The sequence below is a fragment of the Oncorhynchus kisutch genome, linkage group LG9 (genome assembly GCF_002021735.2).
Source record: "Oncorhynchus kisutch isolate 150728-3 linkage group LG9, Okis_V2, whole genome shotgun sequence".
NCBI classification, from domain to species: Eukaryota; Metazoa; Chordata; class Actinopteri; order Salmoniformes; family Salmonidae; genus Oncorhynchus; species Oncorhynchus kisutch.
The window spans coordinates 24,360,677-24,387,891 of record NC_034182.2 but is presented as its reverse complement, the minus strand read 5'-3'; the positions used below and the strand labels follow the sequence as shown (position 1 = coordinate 24,387,891).

The window sequence follows — 27,215 nt, the reverse complement described above, 5'->3', positions numbered from 1 at the left end:
CTTGTGTCAAATATGTAAATTGAAAACATTGTATGTCAAAGCACTGTGTTTGTGTAATTAGTTCCACAGCCTTTTTTTAGGTAATGCCCAAATAATAATTTCTAGTTGAATGAACATATGATACAATTTGAGAAAACACATTTTAAGTTTATTTAATTTTTGCCTACATTTTCTAAAGTTGGGCCAAATATTTTTTTAGGTTCAGTTAACAATTGGACCGAAGTGTTGAGTAAACAAAAAAGGCTGTGGAACCAGTTACTCAATAATAATAATATATATATATATATATATATATATTTTTTTTTTACAGTGAAGGGTTCTTCGGCCTTATACACTTCTTGGAACGTACACGGACTGATCTGTCTGTTTACCAATCAAAGACGAGCAAACCGGATATTACGTTGAGGGTGACAATCTCTTTAAAGTGCACCCTGCCACAACATTATTGTCCATATGACTGTCACACCGTCAAGACAAAGCAAAACTATCGCCACAAAGATTATCTGAACAATCATACAAGATTTCTAGGCTACACACAGTTAATGGCTCGGTCAAGCCTCGCTTGGTTCGTTATGCCTCACCGTCCGTATGTGACCCTTTCCCCTGTTTGAACGCCCCTCCTCAACATTCTCTACACATACATAATTGCGCTCTCCAAAGGAAGAAGACCCCGAGCAGACCACCAACAACCCAACATCCGTGACCACGTCAAGACAGCTCCACCGAAACCAACAACTCAAACGGTGGTAAATTAACTGATTTCAAGCCCATGCTCAGGGGTGCAAGGTTTATAGGACAAAAAGTGTCATTTCCTGAATGCAGAGAGTGAACTGACTGTGCTGTACAGAGGCTGAGACTGTTCCTCTGCTGGTTACGCGCTCGTCTTTCATTTTATTTATATGTGGGTGAGCAAGTGTAGCACCTCCCAGCTTCTTTGGTCATAGATCTGGTCTCCCCTTGTAGACTATACACTTACTGTACGTACAACATGCATGTTAGATTTAGCGCGGTCCTATAGCTGAGGAGGGACCCTAGGCTTGTCCAAAGGGCCCCCTCATTCTCACCACCATCCACGATCTCTCTCCTGTACTTCGGATCGCAAAATCGTGCTGAAACATGCCGAGACACTTGCAGTGCAGCTCGGTTCCATCCCAGGTCGGCGTGGCGGGTTCTGTTTTTTAACTGGATCTACTCTGGGGCATGGTCTGCCTCACCACAGCTGAAGAGAACTATTGCAAATGACTTAAAGGTGCAACGAGTAGCAATAACTGCCCAATAGCGAGGTGAAGAATACAGAAGATCTATACACCAATATTCAAATCGATGTTCGATCAAGCCACGAATATGGGCGATGAGATCGCCGAGGATCGCAACAACCACCGCCTTGGATCCAACTCTCAGTGCCGTGACGGGATAGACAAATGCCATACCGAACTTGGGGGCAGGTCGCCGGTGCAGAGCACAACCGATACCCCGGGTACATCGGCTTCCACCCCGACCTCCTCCAGTGAAGACGGACATGATAAACTTTTAGGAGTGGACCCAGACTACTGCCGAAGGATTTTAGTTCGAGGTTAGTAACGAAATATGATGTATTATTGTTGTGGCGAAAATTGTTATCTATATTGCAAAAAGAGGGCACATATTGTCTTGCATACGTTACTGAACAAAACCAGGTGTTTATCATTCTTAATATTTGAGAATTTCCATTAAATTAATTTAAAATATGTAATGCATTTGCAAATATACCACTATTGCAATCACAACTACTAATAGCCTAATTCTACAACAACTACTACTACTAGGTTACTAGGCCATGTTACTACACTGCTACTTCTACTATAATACTTTTACGCTTACAAATAAACATAGTTGCAGTGATTTATTGTAAATACAATCAAATAAGGTATTTCATATGCAGATGAAGATATAATACTATATATGTCCAATATAGAAAAGGAATATATAGCTAGCCTATATTCTGGCTCCTGATACCTTTTTGAAACAAATTTGCTATACTTAGAAGAAAAAAAAATTCGAACGAAATTTGAATGAAAATGATGAACATCTGAGATTAAAATGTACAGTAGAGCTTAGAGATAATGATAACATGTAGCTGCTTTGTACTATATGAATCAACAAATTATAAGTAATTATTGGCAAACAAACTACTTTTAAAAAAACACACAAACCATCATGTGTCCTTCTGTGTGGGTTTATTCATTTTTATCTTTGTTTGAGTTAAGGTATTATTACTCAAAATTAAGCAATATGTTGTCCATGCCCTCTTTGATTAAAATAAATTGAGCCCCACCTTTCTAGCCCTATTGCCATCTTTGGATGGAATTCTCCAAAATGTGTAGACTAACTTAATAGTTATTTTAACTATTGTATATATTTATATTGCTATATATATATAATATATATATATATATTGTGATTCTTAGGATCTACAACTTCTTCTTTTTTAAATGTGTTGAGAATGAAACAAAACACAAATTACTATTTTCAATTTCCAAATATATACTTGTGTAATTAGTGGCCTACTCTATGCATGAGTCACACAACTGATATCTCCATAGTTTATTTCACCATGTCCAAAAATCTTGGAAGTGTATGCGCCATGATGACAATAATGGTTCAATAGTTTGTAGTAAATTATGACAATAATCATTGTGTGTGGGGCGGGCGGGGGGGGGGGGGGGGGGGATCCCGTCAACAACATTCCTTTCTCATAACAAAACAACACCATGCCATATTTGTTATATTACTAATTACCTTCCTATTGCGTATTAAAATATAGTAAAATAGTTCCAGGAGTATGCATTTTCAGAAAAGAATAAGAAGAAACAGTTTGTAAAAGAGAAAAAAAACTGTTTATAAAACATGTGAAATTGTTAAAGGTGTGTGCAAAATGACATAAAATAATTATTGCATGTCAAATAGGCTATAGTAGTTATAGGCTATGTGACTGACTGACTTAGAATATAAATGAATTTAATGCAACTCAATAGTTTTGTTCAGAGCGTAATGACGTCTCTTTGCACTGCTCTTTAGTCAGGGCTGTAAAATGCATTACAATGTCAATGTCAACAAACCCTAAAGTAAATGCATTTTTTGTTTGTTGTTTAATCCTTAGTGAGATAATATCACAATTATGAATATGGCTTTCTAAGTAAATAGTCATAGTGAGCAGAAAAAAACAGTTTATTTTTGAAACGTTTGAACTTGTTGGCCTATTCATAATATTCAAGTTGACCACTTATTTCTAAAATAGCATATCCATGCCCCTTACCCGGATAGATTTGTCATGGATACCGTAACACCATATATCAGTTATAATCACCAAACTATTAGCCCACAAAAACACAGATAAATTAATATTATCTTCTTACAAAAAACAGTTACCCCCCTATTTGTGCACATTTGATTTTCACCAAATGTATAAATGAACCTTTCATTTGAACAACGATAATCATACACATCACCTACAGGAAAGGTCTACATAATTGAATTCATTGCGCGTGCCCCGGGGCTGAATCTGAACAGAAAGCCCGGTAATTGTAGAAGTGAACGGCCTCGGCGGTAGACCGAGATTGATTAGATGTGGTGAGGGCGAGTTGAGCGTTTTTGGCAGAGTTGCTCGGGACACCAAGCTCGCAATACCCGGTGTCACTATTTGTTTTTAAAGCTGATGATTGAATGCGCTAGGTACCGCTTGAGAAGCCGAGGTCAGAGAAAGGTCAGGCGGTCTGTCTTATGTGCAAAGTCTCGATGTGCGTGCAAACCGTTTGAAAGGCCCTGCTGCAAAGTTGTACATTTTGAGGATTTTAATATTGGGTATTATGAATGAGTAGATGTTTAGTTAGAAATTATAAATATGCACAATGTTGGAACGGGTCTCTATAGCTCGTGCTAACACCATGGATGCTTGCATGGAAGGTAGACAAGCTCTACGCAGAGACCGTGCCGTATAGGCCCTATAGATGCTATTTCCTCATGAAATGTGCAATATATTGGTTGTAGGGCGTATGTGAATGAACCACATAAGCCCTACGTATAGCCTACAACCCTTCAAATAGTATACGGTGGTTACGCATGATGCAGTACGCCTATATAATGTTCTATTATTTCAAGAAATTCAGATTTGTTATATCTTCTATAACTTTGATTCAATTTAAGTTTGCTGAGGAATTGAAATAGATTTAGACGCCACATGATTCGACAGATCTAGGCTACTGCTCCTTTGACATATTTATTTTATGGTGGGACCCAGCTTGGTTAGTCTATGTTTTGCACTTAAAAGGTTTTTGGTATTGCATAAATAGCATCTTAGGCATATTCCATACTTGTATATAAAAACACACATTTCATGATGTTTTACTGAACAAAATGATTTCACGTTGTCCCATAAATGTCTATATTTAACGTTGTGTACTGATGCGTCAACTAGCCGGTTACACTATATTCTCCAGGGTGGATTCTAGGACTCATGGCAAATGCAGAGATTTAATTTGAAATATAACTCTGAGAACATGCTCTCCAAAAATGTAGGCCTACTTGCGCTGAGACAGACAATTACGTACCGGTAGGCCTATAATTTAATAATGGGATAGGGAAGTATCTTTCAGTTCTCATTGTTCTGGCTATAACTTTTTGAGAATATTCCCCAAACACGGCAACAACAAAAAAGCAAGCTACTATGGTGAATGTGTGAAACTCAGAGGGAGCCCATTCTCCAATAAAAAAATTACTTATGTCCAGTTCATTACATACTGCAGCACACTATATTCTCCAGGGTGGATTCTAGGACCATTACATACTGCAGCACACTATAGGACCATAGCCTACTCTCAGTTGAAAATATGGAAGAACTATTTTAAGGCATTTTACGCGTGATATCTATCTATCTATCTAACGAACGGATATGCCTGTTATCTCTGTAAGGTGCATTGAGTTTTATTTAGGGATATTGTGATTCTTACAATATATTATCCATCTATTACTTCTTCCCCTTTTATTTATTTTTTACTACAAACTTGACTAGCCTATATTTCCAAGGAAGACAACTAGATGCCAATGTCCTCATACTGAAAACAATGATCACGTCAATAGATTATTATTATTATTATATATATTGCGTAGGAGCACAATGTTTAACAATATCTTCCTGGTCGATACAAAAAATAATGACATTGGTAGGCTACTACAGTATGTGCAACTATAATACGACGTTGGGACATTTCACACACGGTGTCTGGCTGTATATCCACAGATGCCAAGGGAACCATCCGGGAGATAGTGTTGCCAAAGGGTCTGGACCTCGACAGGCCAAAACGAACGCGGACATCATTCACCGCCGAGCAGCTCTACCGACTCGAGCTGGAGTTCCAGCGCTGCCAGTATGTAGTCGGCCGCGAGCGCACTGAGCTGGCGAGGCAGCTGAACCTGTCCGAAACACAGGTAAGAAACATACATCATTTGACAGTGTACGCCTATTTCTTCAGAAGTGGTGCGTTATCGATAATATATTGATATCCTATTGTGCCAATAAAGACAACTTGTATAGGTAACCTTGAGTCCCCATTGTAGGCCTATATATTAGATTGAAAGGTATGCTTTTTTTAAGGAAGGCTATCATGATAACTCATCGCTGTGCACAGTCACATTCTATAATGTCTGATGTTTTTACACCCAACTTTTGTCATGGAGATTCATCTACTAAGGAGAAAGCACGACGTGTACATCTAACATCATAACCAATGTCTTTTTTTGGAAACTCCAATGGTCATCATGATATAGGCTAGGATTTGCGCAAGGGTTCCATTCTTGGGTTCTATCCATGAGTCCATATTGTCAGTGCTGACTTTTCTTAGCGGGAATTCACAGTAGCTCCATCGCCAGACGTCTCATGTAAATAAACCAAACAACATAACCACCTCGATGCTTTCCAGTAAGTATTCAATACTAATAGTAGCCTAATAATAATAACAGGTATTTTGTGTTATTTAAACTTTTTGGTTGTAGATACCCGTGGGTTGTAGCCTATAAAACAAACATTAGTCTAGACAACAGTAACAAGGGACAGATGGATGTAGGCTAGGCTGCTATAGCCAGTGCCCTCCACATGAATGATTGAGCAAGGATGGAGAATAACACACAACATGGTGTGAAAGAATAGGGCCTCATTTGTTATGTCAACTGATGCATTACTTTGCCTCTGATCCAATTATACGAGTTATGTCTATATAACTAAACTAGTTACATGTCAAGTTAACATCATTTCCACAATACATTTAGTAGGCTAGACCTAAACGCAATGTGTCGTCCATAAATCCATTCCTAAAAATGAAAGATTGAAAGGGTTCGTGTGAATGAAACCACTTGTTAAATACGCTGTAGGCCCTATTGTCGAAAGGACCGTTACCAATACCAAGTAGCCTCCAGTTTAACTGCATCTCCCTGACCACTGTTAAGAATCACCTTTATTCGCCACGTACATTTATATGTACCAGGACTTTGACCTGGTGAAATGGTGCTAAACACAAAACTGAATTTATACAGGCAGAATATCTAAACGAAGAATTTACACATAATCCACATATTCTATAGATACAGCAAAAACGGAACAATTACACATAGGCTAGCTGTAGCCAACATAGCTGATAAAAATGGACAATTGTCCAGCGAATTGATAACCGCTACAGATCAATGGCAATGATGGAGAGGAGACGAGACGAGGAAAGCAAGCTAATACCCTTGGGACGCAAGCAGCCACATTCATGCAACGTTCTTCAGGGCATAGTAGTGGCTGTCAGTGGGAGGGGCCTATTTCTACCACTTTTTAGGGGAAAGAGAATGTATGGGGCTATATAGGTTACTGGGTGGCAGCAATACATCGGTTATAGGTCCTACAGCTTACCCAGATATTCTTTCAGATTGTTTAAAACTATAATAATCACATATTTCTATAGGCAATATTGTCAGTCATAATTTAGCACAGTAACCGAAAGGTTGCAAGATCGAATACCCGAGCTGAGAAGGTAAAAATCTGTCGTTCTGCCCCTGAACAAGGCAGTTAACCCACTGTTCCTAGGCCGTCATTGAAAATAAGAATTTGTTCTTTACTGACTTGCCGAGTTAAATAAATAAAGGGAAAAACAAAAAAATATTTCATTTGGAGGCTGTTAAAAACAATACCCAGAAGGTGTTGGAGCATTTTAGAGCAATTTCTTGAAGCTGTGTCCATTGAAATTGTGAACTTCGTCTGCTAATATATTTTGCTTGGATTGTTTTGATCATTTACAACATTGAATTGTCCCAGGAGAAAATTTGCATATAGGCCCTAATCAACGAAAACAAAGAACAACCACATTAGGCGATTAATCATTCTGTCGTTTCTAAAAGCTTTCACTTTTTATGTTTCGGTGAAGTTCAATTTCAGAGTTTCTATTTTCACTTAGTTCGAGTAGGCCTCGAGGCTCTTAGCTGTGTCTTTATGAGTTGCTGGTATTCAAGGCTTTAAAACGAGTCAAACCAGTGATTTGATTTTCAGGTCCACTTACAGTGCGTTTTAAAGCATTGCCATTTGAAAAGTTATTGCTTATCGGTTTTGAGAGAGTGGTCGTGAAATGTACGATTCAACGTAGTAATAATAGCTTTTATGAATAATTTATAGTACTAACTCAGCTTAACTAAAGGCAACATTATACTTTGATGGTCAGAAACACGATTGTATCTTCAATTTCAGGAGGAGGTGAGAACTGAAATGCACATTTGGGAAAAAATATATACTCTGATTTCTGAGTGCATTTTGGCAACCTCATTCGTATTCATCCTCTCCAAATATTTCCAGTCAGAGTCAAGTTCATTTTACAGCACCATGCAATACATTGTATCCACAACATTCTGATTCTGTAGTGTCCAAGCAGCCTCATAGGCCTGTTGGAGGAGAGGATGTTCACCTATTACTATTGTCAACATGTCTACTTTGGCATCCAAACAAACAATATATTTCGAAGTAAAGTCACACCAAGTTATCCAACTAAACAAAACGTTTAATGTTATATCTAGTATCTAGCACAATATTCCAGTAAACTTCAACCCAAGGCTATCACAAATCCTATTTTTGCTGTTAGCTATGTAGATGTGGGCCTCTGCATGGTTTGGTAACGGCAAAGAGTGTTTACATCAAACGGCTCTTCACTTTGCGCCTACTGAGACATTTAATATCAAAATGTAATCGAGTAAATGTAATAGGCTCTTAGCCTGAACCTTAGTGCATCCAACAACGTAATAACATGTAGCCTAATTTAGCCAAGTATGTTTTGTGCTGTAACATATAGCGCCTATTTTATATTCCGTGTTTACCAGCACGAAATCTCGGTCACGAAAGGCTTCATTGGGCTTAAAACATGTCGTTTTTATAATGTTTATTAAGTTATCAAAGGCACACCTCATTGGGGGTTGACCTGTGATATTGCACTCACTGGGCATGGACGTCAGTTCAACATCTAGTTTGATTTACATTTGGTTGAGTTGCCAACTAACGTGAATTCAACGTGAAATCAACAACTAAATGTCACTTAATTGGATTTACGTTAAAAGTTTAGTGAAAAATATACGAAATTCCCTTATACGAAATGCCTTTATTGATTACTTTTTGCAAATCCAATCAGCATTCCAAATTGAATCGAACATCATCACATTCAATCATTTTTGTTGTTGCTGTGGTTGTTGTTGAAATGACTTGAAAACACGTTTTTTTCCAGTGGGGAATGTGATGTCATTCACGTAAATACTTTATTGTTCCAAAGTTGACGGATTCCTAAGCGCTAGTGTTTCGGGATATAGGCGTTGACAAACATGTAACTCGAATATGTTTGGTCACTATCAAAATTCCACAGGCAACGAGCTACAGGCTGCATTTACATTTAGCCAAAATGTCATTAAAGATATATGATAATGTCCTTATTTTGCTGTTCGTTCACGTGATAGGCTAAACATCAAACGGTTTGTTTAGATATAGGTATGACATGAATAAGCCATCCTTATAATATAGCCTCATGTAAGACAACTTATTCAATGAGGTGTCAATGTGCTTTGGGCAACCTAAACAGTTTCGCAGTAAAAACAAAGTTAATATCCAGACCAGTTGTGCGTAAAAGCTTTGAGTTCACCAAGAGACACGGGCTTCATGAAAGCAAACTATTTGAGAGGGGATGAATAACATTTCAAGTAAAATCCTCCCTCACTCAGGAAACACCTCGCCTCTCCCCAGAGCCCAGCAGGTGGCTCCCCCTTCCCGCGTAACGCGGCGGGGAGCCCCGCACTCTTGGCACGCTATGGAGGTTGTCTTGGGATGTCTGCGCGGCTACTAAGTATCGCCTACGCCAGGTGCACCTTCCTAGCAGGCTAAACGCTGCCGGTTCACAGGCACTGTAGGGGAGGAGACTGGTTACTTTAGCAGTTAGAGGAGTTACTTGAGCTTTGGTGAAAGTTTCTCATCATTTGCAAATCAGTATTCTACATTTTTTTTGAAACACGATGATTGAGACCAGCGAAGCATGAAGCATCCACTGACTTCACCAGTTGTGTTTCAAAGACCTCTCCGTTAAGACAATTCATATTATATCAGGGGATACATTGATAAAGGCATGGTAATGGTTTTTCTATAGCTGCTACGACTGTGACTCCTCTTTTTCGGTTTAGCAGCACTGATTTACTCAGCTGGCAAAATACTCAAATTACATTTCTGGGTGGTTCTGATTCTGAATGACAAAATTATGCTTGCTTGGTTTTCGTCAGTTGTTTTCTCAGACTCTTGTTTTACATTTAAGCTTACAAGTATATTTTGGGTTGACCCTCGGTTAATACCTCCATACAATTTGGAGCCCTTTCATCCCGTCCACATGCTTTCTCCTCCAATATTTAAACGTGATTCAATTACGTCTATCAATCCACCGAGTAGGCTTTTTCAGCTTGCTTGAAAAACACCATAGTCTAAGAGTGTGCCCGAAACAGCGCCTTACTCCCTATATAAAGGGGCCCTACCCCATAGGGCTCTGTTTTAAAAATAATGCACTATATTCGAAATAGGGTGCCATTTCAGACACACAGTAGACAGGGTCTAATGATTATCTTTCGCATCGAGAAATGTTAATGGCTTTCATTATGTTACCTTTTAATTTGAACTTGGCTGTACATAAGCTATACATTCTGCAATGTGAGGAATGAAGAGATCTTATTGGTGGGTGGTGGCCCTAGGAGGAATGGAGATGTCTTATTGGTGGGTGGTGGCCCTAGGAGGAATTGAGATGTCTTATTGGTGGGTGGTGGCCCTAGGAGGAATGGAGATGTCTTATTGGTGGGTGGTGGCCCTAGGAGGAATTGAGAGGTCTTATTGGTGGGTGGTGGCCCTAGGAGGAATGGAGATGTCTTATTGGTGGGTGGTGGCCCTAGGAGGAATGGAGATGTCTTATTGGTAAGTGGTGGCCCTAGGAGGAATGGAGATGTCTTATTGGTGGGTGGTGGCCCTAGGAGGAATGGAGATGTCTTATTGGTAAGTGGTGGCCCTGGTAGGACAACACTTTTAGCACCATTTACTGAAATGACTTTTCCCTCTGACTGAAATGATGGTCTAGACTGAAACAATTATGTTTTACAAAATACTTAAGCGAATGAGTTTTTCTTCTTCTCTTGTTTAAATGATGACAAGATATCATAATCTGTCACCTGACAGGCTCTCAACCCCTTTGGACATAAAGAAGTTGCGTCAACATAGTTTCCATGTTATTTCAACTTGACTATTACGTTATTTTATTGTTCAAAACTGGTTGGATTTTGGGAAATGAGACAGTTATGCATATAGATGCCCAGAAACCTCTCTTTATCTACCCAACACTCTTCCCATCCCAACTGAGTTTACCATCACCAGGGACCATTTTACTTACATTGCAATGTATCAATATATTGTTCTCTGCTGCCCATCCGTGGAAAAGCCATGGATTTAATGGTGGAAGGGGGTGTTTAAAACTGGTTTAATCCCGGGCTGGGACAAGTGAAGGAAGGCTAAGTGACAAAATGTTTTTAGCGAGCAGCTATGGCCAAACATTTGAGTGTATTTTGATCTTTCAAGGCAGCAAAGCTTGCTAACATCCACAACCATGTTTGTTTTAGAGACTTGTGTGTGAAGTACAGTAAGTGCTTGTGTGTGTATTGTTGATCATGTCTAGAGTGGTATGCAACCTCCAACCCTGTATTCTGCAGAACTGAATGCAAGATAAAGACAGAGATATGAAATGCTGGAAACAAACTGTAGAAACAAGGGCTCATTTATTCTATGCTGTACTGACCCTAGATCTTCGCGCTTGAGAGAGAGAGATACGGAGACAGCGGGACTGACAGACAGACATAGAGAGAGCAGAGACCCAGAGAGTGGATCTGATCCTAATCTTACTAAAGCCCTGTGAGGAGATAGGATCGAGGACATATTAAAAAAGATGCATAACACCTCTGTTTTGAAACATCAGCTTGTCTGAATCCTATACATACAGACATCCCTACTAATACCTTCTCTGCTGACAAACATCCCTCTGTCACTTCTCCTTCTGGGGAGCTCAGCTCTTTAGACCCGACCCACAGTAACCGTCTTAGTGCACCACGGGTACATGAGTGGCCATATGTGTGCAGGGGCCAGGAGTTTTCCCTAGCCACGTTGAATAACCGGACCAGGGATAACGCCAGTGCCTATGTAAAGTTTCCGTATATACTGTAGTACAGTGTCTCTTTTTTTTTTAAACAGCAGCAGTTGGGCTTCTAGAGCAGGTTTTGGGGTCAGTTGGAGTTGAATGCAGTCAAACCAGGAAGCAAACTGAAATTCCAATTCAATAATTTAAAGAAGGGTATATAGTTTTAATGACCCTCATTTTGGGATTTTCAAATGTGTATTTGTATTTATTATGGATTCTTCCTGGGGTCCAGCAAAAAAAAAGCAGTAATACATTAACAAAAATAATTAAAAAATCAATATCATCATAACAGATTTCACAACATATTAAGTGTGTCCCCTCAGGCCTCTACTCTATTACCATATATTTATAACACTAAATCTATGTGTACATGTGTGTATAGCGCGTGTTTGTATGCATGTGTCTTTGTTTTTTGTTGCTTATTTGTATCTGTTTTTGAAATCTAATTTTAATGCTGGCATGAGTTACTTGATGTGGAATAGAGTTTCATGTAGTCATGACTCTTTGTAGTACCGTGCACCTCCCATAGTCTGTTCTGGACTTGGGGATTGTGAAGAGACCTTTGGTTGGCATGTCTTGTGGGGTATGCATGGGTGTCAGAGCTGTGTGCCAGTAGTTCAAACAGACAGCTCGGTGCATTCAACATGTCAATACTTCTCACAAATACAAGTAGTGATTGAAGTCAATCTCTCCTCCACTTTGAGCCAGGAGAGATTGACATGCTTATTATTGAGGTTAGCTCTCTGTGTACATCCAAGGGCCAGCCGTGCTGCCCTGTTCTGAGCCAATTGCAATTTTCCTAAGTCTCTTTTTGTGGCACCTGATAACAGGATTGAACAGTAGTCCAGGTGCAACAAAACTAGGGCCTGTAGGACTTGTTTTGTTGAAAAAGCAGAGCAGCACTTTTTTTACGGACAGACTTCTCCCCATCTAAGATACCATTGTATCAATATTTTTAGAACATGACAGTACAATCCAGGGTTACACCAAACAGTTTAGTATCCTCAACTTGCTCAATGTCCACATTATTTATTACAAGATTTAATTGAGGTTTAGGGTTTAGTGAATGATTTGTCCCAAGTACAATGCTTATAGTTTTTGAAATATTTCGGGGAACGCATGGCTCTTGACTTTCGCCTCTCCCGAGTTCGAACAAGAGTTGCAGCAATGGGACAAGACTGCCAATTAGATATCATGAAATTGGGGAGAAAAAAGGGTTAAAATACGAAAAATACAAAAAACCTGTCACTCATTTATTGCTTTGCTGTCGGGACTTTCATTGGTTGCCTTGTGCTATCACCAAGGATGCAAAAAGCAGGGGTCTGAGTGTGTGTCTGTCTCTCTCTCCTTTCTCTCTCGGACTCTGTCTCTCTCTGTGTGTGTATGTATGCATGTACATAGTATGTGGACACCTGCTCGTCGAACATCTCATTCCAAAATCATGGGCATTAATATGGATTTGCCACTCTTTTGGGAAGGCTTTCCACTAGATGTTGGAACATTGCTGCTGCGACTTGCTTCCATTCAGGCACAAGACCAAAAGTGAGGTTGGGCACGGATGTTGGGCGATTAGGCCTGGCTTGCAGTGTGCATTCCAATTAACCCCAAAGGTGTTAAATGGGGTTGAGGTCAGGGCTCTGTGCAGATCAGTCAAGTTCTTCCACATCAATCTTGACAAACCATTTCTGTATGGACCTCACTTTGTCCACATGGGTATTGTCATGCTGAAACAGGAAAAGGCCTTACCCAAACTGTTGACACTAAATTGGAAGCATAGAATCGTCTAAAATGTTATTGTATGCTGTAGCGTTAAGATTTCCCTTAAGGAACTAAAGGGCCTAGTCCGAACCATGAAAAACAGTCCCAGATCATTATTCCTCCTCCACCAAACTTTACAGTTGGCACTTTGCATTGGGACAGGTAGTGTGTTCCTGGCATCTGCCAAACCCAGATTTGTCCGTCGGACTACCAGATGGTGAAACATGATTCATCACTCCAGAGAACGCTTTTCCACTGCTCCAAAGTTCAATGGTGGCGAGCTTTACATCAATCCAGCATTGCGCATGGTGATCTTAGGCTTGTATGCGGCTGCTCGGCCATGGAAACCCATTTCATGAAGCTCTCGACAAACAGCAATTTTGCTGACATTGCTTCCAGAGACAGTTTGGAGCTTGGTAGTGGGTGTTGCAACTGAGGACAGATGATTTTTACGTGATATGCGCTTCAGCACTCGGCGGTCCCGTTCTCTGAGCTTGTTGTCTACCACTTCGTGGCTGAGCCGTTGTTGCTCCTAGACGTTTCCACTTCACAACAGCCAATGATGGTGCCATGTTGAAAGTCACTGAGCTCTTCAGTACGGGGCCATTCTACTGTCAATGTTTGTCTAGGGAGATTGAATGGCGGTGTGCTCTATTTTATACACCTGATAGCAACGGCGGTGGCTGAAATAGAGAAATCCACTAATTTGAAGGGATGTCCACATACTTTTGGCCATGTAGTGTATGTGTGTGTGTGTGTGTGTGTGTGTGTATCTGAATGTCTTTCGCTGTGCATTGTTCTCAGTAACTCCCAGACATTGTCTGGCTAGTCGTCTGGAGCACGGAGGGCACAGGGCATTACGTAGTCCTACAGATGTAGGAGAATGAGAGAGGGGACGAGACAGAGGCAGGGATTGTATAAAAGCTGAAAGAGTAGGACACATTTTTAGGAAGGAAGGGAGACAGACAGATGTGGGCCTAAACCAGTTACAAATGTTGTTGCATTGTCTATTCATTGCCGGGCTATTCATTATTTTAAAAGTGTGATCAAGAGTTTAAGGAATTTTATGTACAGTGATTGATGTCCTACTCTGGCCTTGTAGTCTCAGGTTGTAAAACTGACGTTCAACACATTTGACACAACGTTTGACAAAACGCTTTCGTAATGTATATTCTTTTGGTGCAACAAATCTCTTTGAAGGATGTGTGTGTGCATGCGTGCAAGGCCTTCATTTCATTCACCGGGAAATAGCATAACGCAATTATCTCATTGGATTAGGAAGAACAACAAGCCGAATTGGTTTATCTAAACCTCGACATCATAGGACCTTAGGACGAAGGGCTTGGCCCACCCCCGGGCTGGGGCGGTGGGCGGGATGGGAAGGGGGACAGAGCGCGGAGCAGAGGGCCTAATAATAGTCCCAAGTGCTTTTGCGCTAAGGAGGATTAGGGAGCTACATCTACCAGTGAGTGGCTAAGATGGGGTCGACCCTTGGCTGAACCTGCCTGGACATGTGTTTCAGTAATGCAAAGGAGGGATTGAGGGAGGGAGGGAAGAGGGCAAAGGAGCAAGGGCACGAGGGTGAGAGGATGAGCAGGTGAAAAAAGGTGAAAAAGATGACGCGATAGGAGGTAGGAGATATAGGAGGTAGGAGATATAGGAGGTATGAGATATAGGGGGTAGGAGGAATAGGGGATATAGGGGGTAGGAGATATAGGGGGTAAGAGTTAGAAATTGAAACTGGGGCCATGTTTGGATGAGGTCCCAGGTGTTAGAACAGAACGTGGGATTGGAGATAGAGAGAGAAGGGCTGTGAAGGAAAAGGAACATTTGTCATATTCACCCATGTACAATATTACCGTACCGTTTCCATAGAGAACATTTTGTAATTGCTACCATACAGTATTCTTATAGGAAATAAAGTCATTGTTACCATAGAGTTTTCCTATAGAAAAGGGCCATACAGTCATACAGTTTTGCTATAGAAAACGAAGTCATTGTACTCCTAGACCGAGGCCAGGCGGTCTGATGTTCATCACATGTGTAGGATCAGCGGGGTCGCGGGGGAACATTGAGCCTCTTCCAGGGTCACAGAAAGTGTTCGAAATATTGTCAGCAGGTGTCCATCCTGCTTAATGGAGCCAGGCTTTTCCACCCCACAGACTCTCTTTTAAAGAGATTAACTAGCTTCTCACTAGTACACCCAATTATTGGGTCACAACTACAGCCTTTAGTAGCTTTATATGGCATTGATAAAGCCTTCATAAGAACTATATGGAGGCTTAGAAACAAAGTCATCCTACACAAAGGGTGAGAAAAGTGTTACCACATTTTGGCCAGCCTAATCCTTTATATATTTATTTTTATAGCATTCCATTTTCTAATGAATCATTCTGATGTGTAGGTTTGATGTCTTCATTAGACACAATCAGAACGATTCATGACACCGGTTATCTGTCTGCATGTATAGCCGGTGTCGCGTTGCTGATGTGACTGTAAATAGTGTGACATCCATCTCTTGAGCTGCTTCAGTTCGGTAGACTCACATATGGACTCCCAGTTGACCTTTGCCCTGGGTTAGTTAGCCCTAGCAGGTGGCTCAAACTAACACCACTCCATCCCTGCTTGTTTTCTGCTTGTGTTGTTGTGGTTTGGCAGTGTTTAGTACTAGTGGACTCAGGACTATCCAGCTCTGTCCTGCACACTCTGTCTTGCCCTACCTGCTCTACTCTAACCCTTGTGTTGTGAGATGGAGTGTGTAGTAGTGGACACAGGCCTACTACCCTGTAGCAGTCCAGCTATCCAGAATGTTCTGCTTTTACTCTATCCTCTCCTCTCCTACCTCTGTTCTAACCACCCCAGCCCAGCCTTGCTCTGCCCTGGCTGTGCCCTGGCTGTGCCCTAGCAGAGCAGAGAGGAGCGGGAGAGCTGCAGGGCAAATCCAGGTCATTGCCATGCCAGCTCTCCCCCTCTCTCTCTCTGTAATCTCTGCCCTAGCTCTGAACCCTGGATCTCATTAGGATGGATTTGTTTCCAATAGTGTATTTGTACGAGAGGGTAGAGATTTGTTTTCTTTCTCTTTTCATAATTCCCCCCCCCCCCCCCCTTCCCTCCCATAGTAGTCCCCTGTAAACCCCAGGGTTTTTCTTCAAGCGGACGACTGTAATATGAACGGCCCGGCCCCCTCCAGCCTCCCCGCATCTCAGTCCCTGGCTAAGCCACGCCCCACCGAGGATGCGGAGAGCGGTGATTGTGGGTTTTCACCCAATGGGGAGGCATTAGGGACACAAGACTCCATCTGAGGTTTTGGTTTGAGAAACCCTGGTGTGGGAAGTGGTGTTTTTAGCTTAGGCAGATGCACTATATACATAAAGAGGGTTAAGACAAGACAGAGACTATGTGGATTGAGGCCCAGGTCTTTACTCTAAGTCTAAGATGTGGCATCAGTGTCCTTCTCAGCGGGGGAAGATTCCTTCCCAATCTCATTATACACATACTAATGGAACCGCTGAGACGACGGTGACCTGAAGTCCTGAGACTTAACTAACCACCAGGACCGCAGGTGTAAACAACAGTTTTATTCAGGGTTGTGGTCAATTCCATTTCAATTCAATTCAGGTCAATTTAGAAATGTAACTGAATTCCAATTCCACATTTGAAAAGCATTGAAGAGAATTGAAATTTCAGTTTACTTCCTGAATTGAAATGGAATGAACCCCAACCCTGTAAACAACAGTTATATCATATAGCTTTCATCTGTCCAGTCAGACTCTTTAACCGAGTTAATATTTTTCTTGATTCTACCTCCATTGTCCTCCTCCTAGAGTGTCTGAATACTTTCCCCTCTCTCTTCAAGGTTACCAGAGATCATGTGTGTGAGTAAATGTTAAAGAGAGAGTTGTGGTGGGGACTGGGGAGGTTTCTGTCCTGTGGTTGCCATCGGTTGCATGTTTTATATACATATGACCTCTCTGTGACTGCTGTGTGTGATGTGAATGCAGCAGCTCAGCTCTTGGTCGTATTGTGTTGTGTGTGTGTCCTGTACTTGCCATGCTGCTGCTAATCATTTCGGTTAGCTAGGTCCTATTTATCATTGATGCTTTCCAAATGGAACCCTATTCTCTAGTGCACTATATAAGGAGTAGGTTGCCATTGGAACGCAACCCACGATAGCCCCTCCTCCGCGTGTAGGCTAGGCTATACAGCGTGTGCACTGACTTGAGAGATGGCATGTTCAAAGCCACATCCTTACATTATTCTGCCTGACTGTCAAATCAGCAAATTGTTGTGAAACGTTAATAATATTACATGAACACTTTATGGTGTCTAGCTGCAAAATGGAAGCCGCTTGGTGATCAGTCTGCTGTACCAATGGCCATATCCCCTTTTTAGCTGGATTAGATAGCAGGGTTCTCAAAATAAACAGGCGATGCGTTGATGGTCGCAGAGCATGTGAATACTATGTAGGGGTGTCATGTACCCCAAAAATCTGAGGGGGGCAGAAAGTATGTGAAGATGGCTGTGGGGTTGGAGAATTTAGCATTTTTCAAATACCTGAAACAGCTTTTATTTTCCTGCAATCTAGAGCCATAATCATTAAGCTTAATTCTATGTAAAAAAATAATAATAAAGATATATACACTACCGTTCAAAAGTTTGAGGTCACTTAGAAATGTTCTTGTTTTTGAATGAAAAGCAATTTTCTGTCCATTAAAATAACACCAAATTGATCAGAAATACAATGTAGACATTGTTAATGTTGTAAATGACTATTGTAGCTGGAAACTGCAGATTTTTTATGGAATATCTACATAGGCGTACAGAGGCCCATTGTCAGCAACCATCACTCCTGTGTTCTAATGGCATGTTGTGTTAGCTAATTCAAGTTTATAATTTTAAAAGGCTAATTGATCATTAGAAAACCATTTTGCAATTATGTTAGTACAGCTGAAAACGGTTCTGATTAAAGAAGCAATAAACCTGGCCTTCTTTAGAGTAGTTGAGTATCTGGAGCATCAGCATTTGTGGGCTCGATTACAGGCTCAAAACCTTTCTTCTGAAACTCGTCAGTCTATTCTTGTTCTGAGGAATGAAGGCTAATTCCATGCGAGAAATTGTAAAGAAATTGAAGATCTCCTACAACGCTGTGTACTACTCCCTTCACAGAACAGCGCAAACTGGCTCTAACCAGAATAGAAAGAGGAGTGGGAGGCCCCGGTGCACAACTGAGCAAGAGGACAAGTACATTAGTGTCTAGTTTGAGAAACAGATGCCTCACAAGTCCTCAACTGGCAGCTTCATTAAATAGTACCCGCAAAACACCAGTCTCAACAGTGAAGAGGCGACTCCAGGATCCTGGCCGTCTAGGCAGAGTTGCAAAGAAAAAGCCATATCTCAGTCTGGCCAATAAAAAGAAAAGATTAAAATGGGCAAAAGAACAGAAACTGGACAGAGGAACTCTGCCTGGAAGGCCAGCATCCCAGAGTCGCCTCTTCACTGTTGACACTAAGACTGGTGAGAGAGAGAGAATTAGAGGGAGCATACTTAAATTTACACAGGACGCCAGATAAGACAGGAGAATTACACCAGATATAACAGACTGTCCCCAGCACATAGACTATTATAGTATAGATACTGGAGGCTGAGGGGAGGGATCAGGAGACACTGTGGGAGATGTCAACAGACCAACTTACTACCCTGAGACAAGGCTGAGTATAGCCCACGAAGATTTCCTCCATTGCACGAGTTGCATGTTCAATAATAATTGTTAACATGATTTTTAAAAATAAAATAATTATAATTAATTTTGTAATTATCTGTAAGATCCCTCAATAGAGTTGTGAATTTCAAGCACAGATTCAACCACAAAGACCAGGGAGGTTTTTCAATGCCTCGCAACGATTTGCACCGATTGGTAGATGTATAAATATAAAAACATAGACGCTGAATATCCCTTTGAGCACGGTGAAGTTATTCATTAGGATTTGGATGGTGAATCAATACACCCAGTCACTATAAAGATACAGGCCTCCTTCCTAACTCAGTTGCTGGAGAAGAAGGAAATGATGGTGATTTTAAAACAGTTAGAGTTTAATGGTTTTGATCGTGAGAAAACTGAGGATGGATCAGCAACATTGTAATTACTCCACAATATTAACCCAAATGACAGTGAAGGGAATACAAATATTCCAATACATGCCTCCTGTTTGCGTTATGTTTGGGGCAAATTCTTATACAACAAATCACAGGTTCATGACAGGTCACCTATTGGATGGTGTCATGAGCAATACAATTCACCAGGCAAAACTTGATCAAAAATATGAATAACAGCTGCCTGGCGGCGCCACAATCGCGGTGATATAATTTGCGGTGATATGGTCTCTGCAAAAGTCAGGGCATTCATACTTCTTGCGCTTCGCCAAGCAGAGCTGTTGTGAAGGAAGTTGTCAAGGATGTGAGTTTGTGTTTACACAGGACCTCCCGCCCTCACCTACCGTCAACCAATCATGCAAATGCGGAGCTAGACGGAGCCCTCCGCATTGTTACAACATTTGAGAGGAGCACGGCGACGTAGCATAGAGCATGAGGCCTGCGTCACACCATCCATAAAGCGCCTCCGACCACATTTTCGGATCAAACATAAATTGGCTCAAAGAGTTGGCTCCGACCAGAGCGCTGCAGCTCAGACCTTCGCTGTTTGGACCGACAGCCTGTTCTCCTGCTCCAGGTTATAAAGGAGGCAGAGGGCGAAAACTGCAACGAAAGAGAGAGCATAGTCCTCCAATCACAGGAGGAGGGTGACTCAAAAAAAGTTTGTACAATTAAGCATAGACCACCTCCAAGTCACAGCACAATCAGAAATCTATTAAGGCCAATCATTTGTGAGAGCATGCAAAGATCTGTGATAATTCAATTCATAGGCGAGTTAAAGTCCACCCTATGACGTGTGTGTGAGCAAAATCATCTGATCTCCCCTGACCCCCCTTTCCCTGTGTATTGTGTGTGTGGCACATGCCTTGCCCCCCCTTACAACTCTTACAACACACACGCTATACATTAAAGCACTCGTGCATCAATGAAACATCCAGAAACAAGGACAGTCAATGTTCAGTGAGCTACCCTCACGAATGGCACGCTGTGTGCTGTGTAGAGAAGTTGACTGTGTAGCCTTGTCTACCTATCACAGCACAGCACAACAATTCACTTTGTCCTTGCTTTGACTCTCAGTCGAAACAGGTTTAGGAAACACCAGCACCCCATATTCCCTTCAAAGCTATTGCTGTGCTTCTAGTTCTGTCGTACTTGGGAAATGTGTTGTATACTTTGCACTCATAGACAAAAAACAGATTCACTAACTCTAACTTTCACTGGCTGACAATGTCCCCATTCCAATCCAATCGCACACGGACTCCTCCCCCCAGTCTCTATCAGGCACCTTAGTGAGAGAGATGAGGGTAAAACCATCCAATCGTGGTCAAACCCAGTCAGGAAAACAAGAGTGTTGATCCAATGTGGTGTACTTGGGATTGCCTTTGTATGTATGATGCTTGTGTCTGTGGGTGTATGGATGGCGAGGCACTTTTGTATTGTGTGTCACCAACGTGTGCATACTGTGGGCATGTCATGTGCTTTACCTTAGCCTCCACTGAAAGCCTTTTAGTAATGTCCTTGGTAACTCTCTCAATTTGGAGCTGCATTCTTGACAAAGACTCCCTTGAAAATGTGATCTTTTACAACTTCTGGATTAAAGTTTCATTAACAGAATTAACTGAAATCCAATGATGGCTAAGCTGATCGGTGAGAAAGAGTCTGGGGCGGCCTAGCAGTTAAGAGCTTTGAGCCAGTAACCAAAAGGTCGCTGATTCGAATCCCTCAGCCAACTAGGTGAAAAATGTGTCAATGTTCCCTTGAGCAAGGCCCTTAACCCCAACTGCTCTGGATAAGTGACAAAATATAATGTGTTTGTATGGTTTTAACGGGACATAAGTAAGAGTTATTATTTACCCTGTTGTCAGCTGTTTTAGTGAACCAAACCATTTCATTAATAAAACCATGTTTTAACCCTTTAGCATTTCTCTCCCTTCTTCTGTCCTTCCAGGTCAAAGTGTGGTTTCAGAACCGTCGTACCAAGCAGAAGAAAGACACAACCAAAGACTCTGACAAGCGCTCCTCCTCCACCTCCGAGTCGCTGGCCACCTGTAACATCCTGCGCCTCCTTGAGCAGGGGCGCCTCCTCTCCGCCCAGCCCCCCAACCCCCTACTGGGCACCCACCACCCAGGAAACGGCTCTCTTTTGGGCAGCCCCGGAGGCTCCTCCTCCTCGCCGGGTAGCAGCACACCACCGAGAAATGGCGTTCATGGGATGGGCGGGACTTTTGGGCTGTCGTTGCCCTCCCTGGGTGGGACTCCGCCCTCGTCGCGTCTGGGCGTGCCGCCGTCGCACTCACTGTGCTTCTCCATGCCACTGCTAGGCGGCGCTCATCATGAACTGGCATCCGGGTATGGGTGCGGATCCTCTGCGTTCGAACCCTACATGCGGCTGGACAGGATCTCCAAGGATGGCGATCTGACTGGGAAGAAGACAGTTTCCTAAGGGGCGGCTACTTGGGGTTTTGGGATGGGGTTAGGATGACTCCCCCCTCTCTCCCTCCATCCGGTTTACCACCACCTATCCACACACCAACATTGTTGTCCGTCGTTGGTTGGATCACCAACATCATTGTCCAAGATTGGCTGACCAGGATGGACAGACAGACAGCTGGGTGGAGGTGCACCTCAGAAGGAGCAGGGCTATCCTTGCGCAGCCGTGTTGTCATTGGTTGCACCCTGTACCCACCCGTTCTCCAGCTACTTGCTACTGAATATCGTCTATAGATTACATTACAAGGAGTGCAACCAGTTACCCCTTCAATACATTACATACTTCCCAGCAAAATCATCATGTCTGGCAGCTTTCTGCCAGAACGTTCTAAGTAAAATAATCATACACTTTAGCAGTTTCTAATATTAGTTCGTATTGTATAGTGTCCAACACGGATTCCTGTAAATTCTTTATTTGGTTGGTTCTGTGTGTGTTTTAAAATGTGGACAAATGGTGTGTAAACTAAAGCTAGTCTTAGGTCAAGTCCATGCTAAGAAATATAAAAAGAAAAGGTACTGGGGATATGTCCTCGCCAAAGTAATGGGTTAGCGATAGCGCTGTTAGTTTCATCTCTGCTCTGCGCTACACCCTCACGTTGTTTTGTCGTACAATTAACTGGAGTAAATTCGAGGTCAACCTGATGAGCTTGACCCACTGACCTTTTATCCCCTCCCATGAGATGAACTCTTGATATGTAATTCACCAGTGAAGCAGTATCACTTTGCCCGCAGTATGCGTTACCATTGGCTACAGAGACTACTCTCTAGTTTAAAGCAAGCAGGTTACCCTGACGACCCCCGTTCAGATAATCTCAGAATGTTTTGGAACACAAAGGGTTTATCATCATGGGGGGGTGGGGGATTTGTATTTGTTTTTAGTGTACATAAAATGCAACCCATCTATCCGGTACGTATACTACCGCATCACCTGGTATTCACCACTCATTCTCTTGTGGTTGAATGTTGATCACCTAGGTTTGGTGCACAGACAGACACAGACACACAGACTGAGACACACAGACACACACAGACAGACAGACAGACAGACAGACAATTCCTACCTAACCGGTCCATATCAATACTTCTCCTTATCTCATGGAACTCTGTGTGTGATGTTCTGATAGGTCAACACACACAGGATGCAGTACGCGTCATCGCTTTTTAACTGTTTTTAATGTAAATGTTTTCTCAGATTGGTACTTTCAAAGCCAGTTGCTTCTTTTTCCCCTTCTCTTGTTGTTATTATTTAACAATGGTATTCGGCTATTCCCTCCCAGACACTCTCCCGTGCACAAGACTCATCCATTGTTTGATTTCCATTCATTTAACTTTGATATAAAGCACTTTATGTTCCTAGAAGCTTTTCTCCATTTTTCGCCCTTTTTTTCTGGTTGAAAGTTTGTTCTCATGAAAGTTATTTAAGATCTTGAGATATCAGATATTCACAGGTTGTATCACAAATGGCACCCTTTTCCCCCATATAGTGCACTACTAATCCTCCCTACGGTCACTCTCCCATAGGTACAGTTTTAAATGCAATGGATTCGGACTACCCACTACCCATTGACGTGGCACGTAGCCTATTGCTTGGAGTGTTGGGCCAGTAACTCAAAGGTTGGTAGATCAAATCCCGTTCTGCCCCTGAACAAGGCAGTTAACCCACTGTTCCTAGGCCGTTATTGTAAATAAGAATTTGTTCTTAACTGACTTGTCTGGTCAAATTTTAAAAGACAGCTTAAGAGTTAGTTACAGGTTCTGGATTCAGTTGTTGAACATACACAAGCAGGAGGACACATGTTTTGATTTGGCTATTTCCCTATGCTCTGGCCATTCATATTTGAACTCTCTAAGTCATATCGGCTTGCTTTTAAGGTCAGTTGACTCTCTTCATGGAGTCACAATAGGCCACATAGATAGGGGGCTCAAGATGTCTCTCTCTCTTCTTCTCGTGAGGTCCCTGGTTGCTACATGATGACATCAATAAAAAATGGCCAACCTCATCTTCACAAATGAACGCTGAGGTTAGGCTACAGTGTTTGGTCGTAATTTTCCCATGTTAAGCCTAACGTTTATTAGGGATACACTGATATTACGTTTTTGGCCGATACCAATGTCAAATATTTTCTTTGACAAAAAACCCGATACGATAACCGATATTTAATATTTTAGCGGCCTTTGAAGCATTCTTGTACAGTTAAATAGTTTAAACACACACGCGCACACACACACACACTAACGAAAAAGTTATTTTGTTGGCATTTACGTATGTTCCCATTACCAGTAAAACATAATCAAAACCTATTTCTTTCACTTACTTGCTGTGCTGTTTCGTTGTTCATTTGTTCAGTCGTTTCATGCTCAACCAGGATTATCATACATGTCAAGCATTGAAGTTTCAGCTCAGTCTGTCCGTCTGTGGCCTCTCTTCCTCGGTGGGCACTGTCACTGTGTCCATTTCCATCTTGTCCAGCTGTGTATGTAACATTTCACGTAAACCCTGTTTCTTGTCTGCATCGAAGTAGCGGTCCTTGTATCTAGCATGGTGGCGACACAGTAAAGAGCCTCAGAGAGAATGCCACCTAATCGCTTGCTCACAGCCTCTAGTAGAGTACTTTTTCAAGTTTTAACCCCACGGTCTGTCTGCAGTTTTGTTGAGTAGTAGTTTCAATGACATCACATCTGCTGCAGACGTAGTTGATGAGCTTATTTCTCGAGTCAGTTGGTCGAATGGAGCTAGGAGTGTGTTCATTCCAAGTTTCAAACATGTTCTCAAATGCCATTGAAATGACAACAGAGGTAGAGAACCAGGATATTCTTGAGCATGCAATATGGCTCTCCTCAGTACGAAATCCTTGTTGACCCACTGTGCTGTCAGACTGAGCATGCTCATGGGGCTGACATGTCGGGTCCAAATGTCAGTTATGACGCTAATAGCAGTGACGCCCATAGCAAGTAGCTCATCGATGTGCATTTCAACGATACAGTGTAACTCCGGTAGTACAGTTAAATAGTAGGAGCTACGTCTGAAAAATACCACCTACTTGGTAGTGTGTACCGGGGCTCGAGGTGCTCGACCAGCCAACATCATCCACGACAGAGAACTGTTGATCGTCAAGGGCAATGAATTCGATTTCACTCTCACCCCTCCTCGGGAAATAATAGCGGTGTAAATATCTTCCTTTGAAACACCAAAATAGATCCACACAGCAGACATTGTGGGCTCGGTTAGGAACGGCGTGTTGCACGTGTAGCGCTGTATTTTTCGTGGCGTCATTACGTCATCTACCTACGTTATATAGGTAGACACGTCATCTACCTACGTTATATAGGTAGGCACGTCATCTACCTACGTTATATAGGTAGGCACGTCATCTACCTACGTTATATAGGTAGGCACGTCATCTACCTACGTTATATAGGTAGGCACGTCATCTACCTACGTTATATAGGTAGGCACGTCATATAGGTATGCACGTCATCTACCTACGTTATATAGGTATGCACGTCATCTACCTACGTTATATAGGTATGCACGTCATCTACCTACGTTATATAGGTATACACGTCATCTACCTACGTTATATAGGTATACACGTCAGCTTTGACATCGGTCCGATGCCGGCATCTTTAGCTAATATCGGCTGATTCCGATATGCTTACCGATATATCGTGCATCCCTAATGTTTATGTTTCACGAAGCTAGAGGCCTGCAGTGTCGCAGTGCTGCTATATAGAATGCTGGCTGGCAGCAATAATGTATTTACTTGTTCAGTAATTAAAGTGGGAACTTCAAATGAACAGCATACTAACCAGTAACCAATACATTATTGTTTGAATATACAACTGTCCTGTTAGGTCTATAGCCTACCTTGTGCTCTCTCGCAGCTTGGGTAAAAAGTTTGTGCTGCTTAAAACCAGTGTATTATTGAGCATTAATAGAATCAGTCCACCGTCAAAACAATAGCTTACTAGGGATTGTTTCATTATGCAGACTAGCCTACTAATAGCTCAATGTGGTCTCAGAGCATTTCATGTTGTTTTGTACGTAAAACCAAGACATTCCATTTTTTTTAACTAGGCAAGTCAGTTAAGAACAAATTCTTATTTACAATGACTGCCTACCCCGGACAATGCTGGGTCTATTGAGCTCCGTCCTATGGGACTCCCAAACACAGCCAGATGTGATACAGCCTGGATTCAAACCAGGGACTGTAGGGATGCCTCTTGCACTAAGACGCAGTGCCTTAGGCCGCTGCGCCACTCAGGAGTCCATTTAGCATGATATGTTATGTTTGGTATGTATTAATTCATGGATGTCCATCATCCATTTAATATGTTACAAATACCAATTTGTTGTAACCAATGTTAGCTAGTAATAGGGGTTATTTAAAAAAAAACTTTATTTAATTAACTAGGCAAGTCATTTAAGAACAAATTCTTAGTTACAGTTACACCCTACCAGGAAACAGTGGGTTAACTGCCTTATTCAGGGGCATAACAACATATTTTTACCTTGTCAGCTCAGGGATTCAATCCAGCAACTTTTACAGTTACTGGCCCAATGCACTAACCACTAGGCTACCTGCCACCCCAGTTAGGGTTAGGGGAAGGGTTAGCTAAAAGGGTTAAGTTTAGCTAAAAGGGTTAGGAGAAGGGTTAGCTAAAATGGTTAAGGTTAGGAGAAGGGTTAGCTAAAATGGTTAAGGTTAGGAGAAGGGTTAGCTAACATGCTAAGTAGCTGCGAAGTAGAAAAAAAGTTGTAAATAGTTGCAAAAATTCTGAAATTGCCCGTGATGAGATATGAACACACAACCTTTGCGTTGCTGACGTTCACATTATGCACTAACCTAACCACACCCGCTTCGTTTGTGCCTTAAGTAACCTATCTTATGCAACCGTCCATACCAAATGTAACATATCATACTAATTTGAGTGTTCTGGATTTACATTTACTATGTTACTTCCAGTCTATGAGACCAGTATGTATAGCTAAATACAGTATTTAGCTGGTAACCTATTTATATTACACATTTGAACTCGGACTACACGCTGACGGGGCAATCCGTC

At 41.8% G+C, this 27,215-nt stretch overlaps 1 protein-coding gene across 1 annotated transcript; it reads left to right on the top strand.

The window, feature by feature from the left end:
- The first annotated feature begins 494 nt into the window (after positions 1-494).
- Positions 495-24,437, top strand: vax2 (ventral anterior homeobox 2). The gene is made up of 3 exons (XM_020490709.2): positions 495-1,573; positions 5,276-5,463; positions 21,607-24,437. Exons 1-3 carry the CDS (start codon positions 1,324-1,326, stop codon positions 22,099-22,101), a joined length of 933 nt encoding a protein of 310 aa, XP_020346298.1. The 5' UTR covers positions 495-1,323; the 3' UTR covers positions 22,102-24,437.
- Positions 24,438-27,215: the final 2,778 nt, after the last annotated feature.

What these genes read in the sequence shown, in the direction of transcription:
- vax2 (XM_020490709.2), top strand. Translation starts at nt 1,324, where the DNA reads ATGTTCGATCAAGCCACGAATATGGGCGATGAGATCGCCGAGGATCGC. An exon ending in CCGAAGGATTTTAGTTCGAG is followed by an intron (nt 1,574 to 5,275) that starts GTTAGTAACGAA and finishes GTATATCCACAG; the next exon opens with ATGCCAAGGGAACCATCCGG. An exon ending in TGAACCTGTCCGAAACACAG is followed by an intron (nt 5,464 to 21,606) that starts GTAAGAAACATA and finishes CTGTCCTTCCAG; the next exon opens with GTCAAAGTGTGGTTTCAGAA.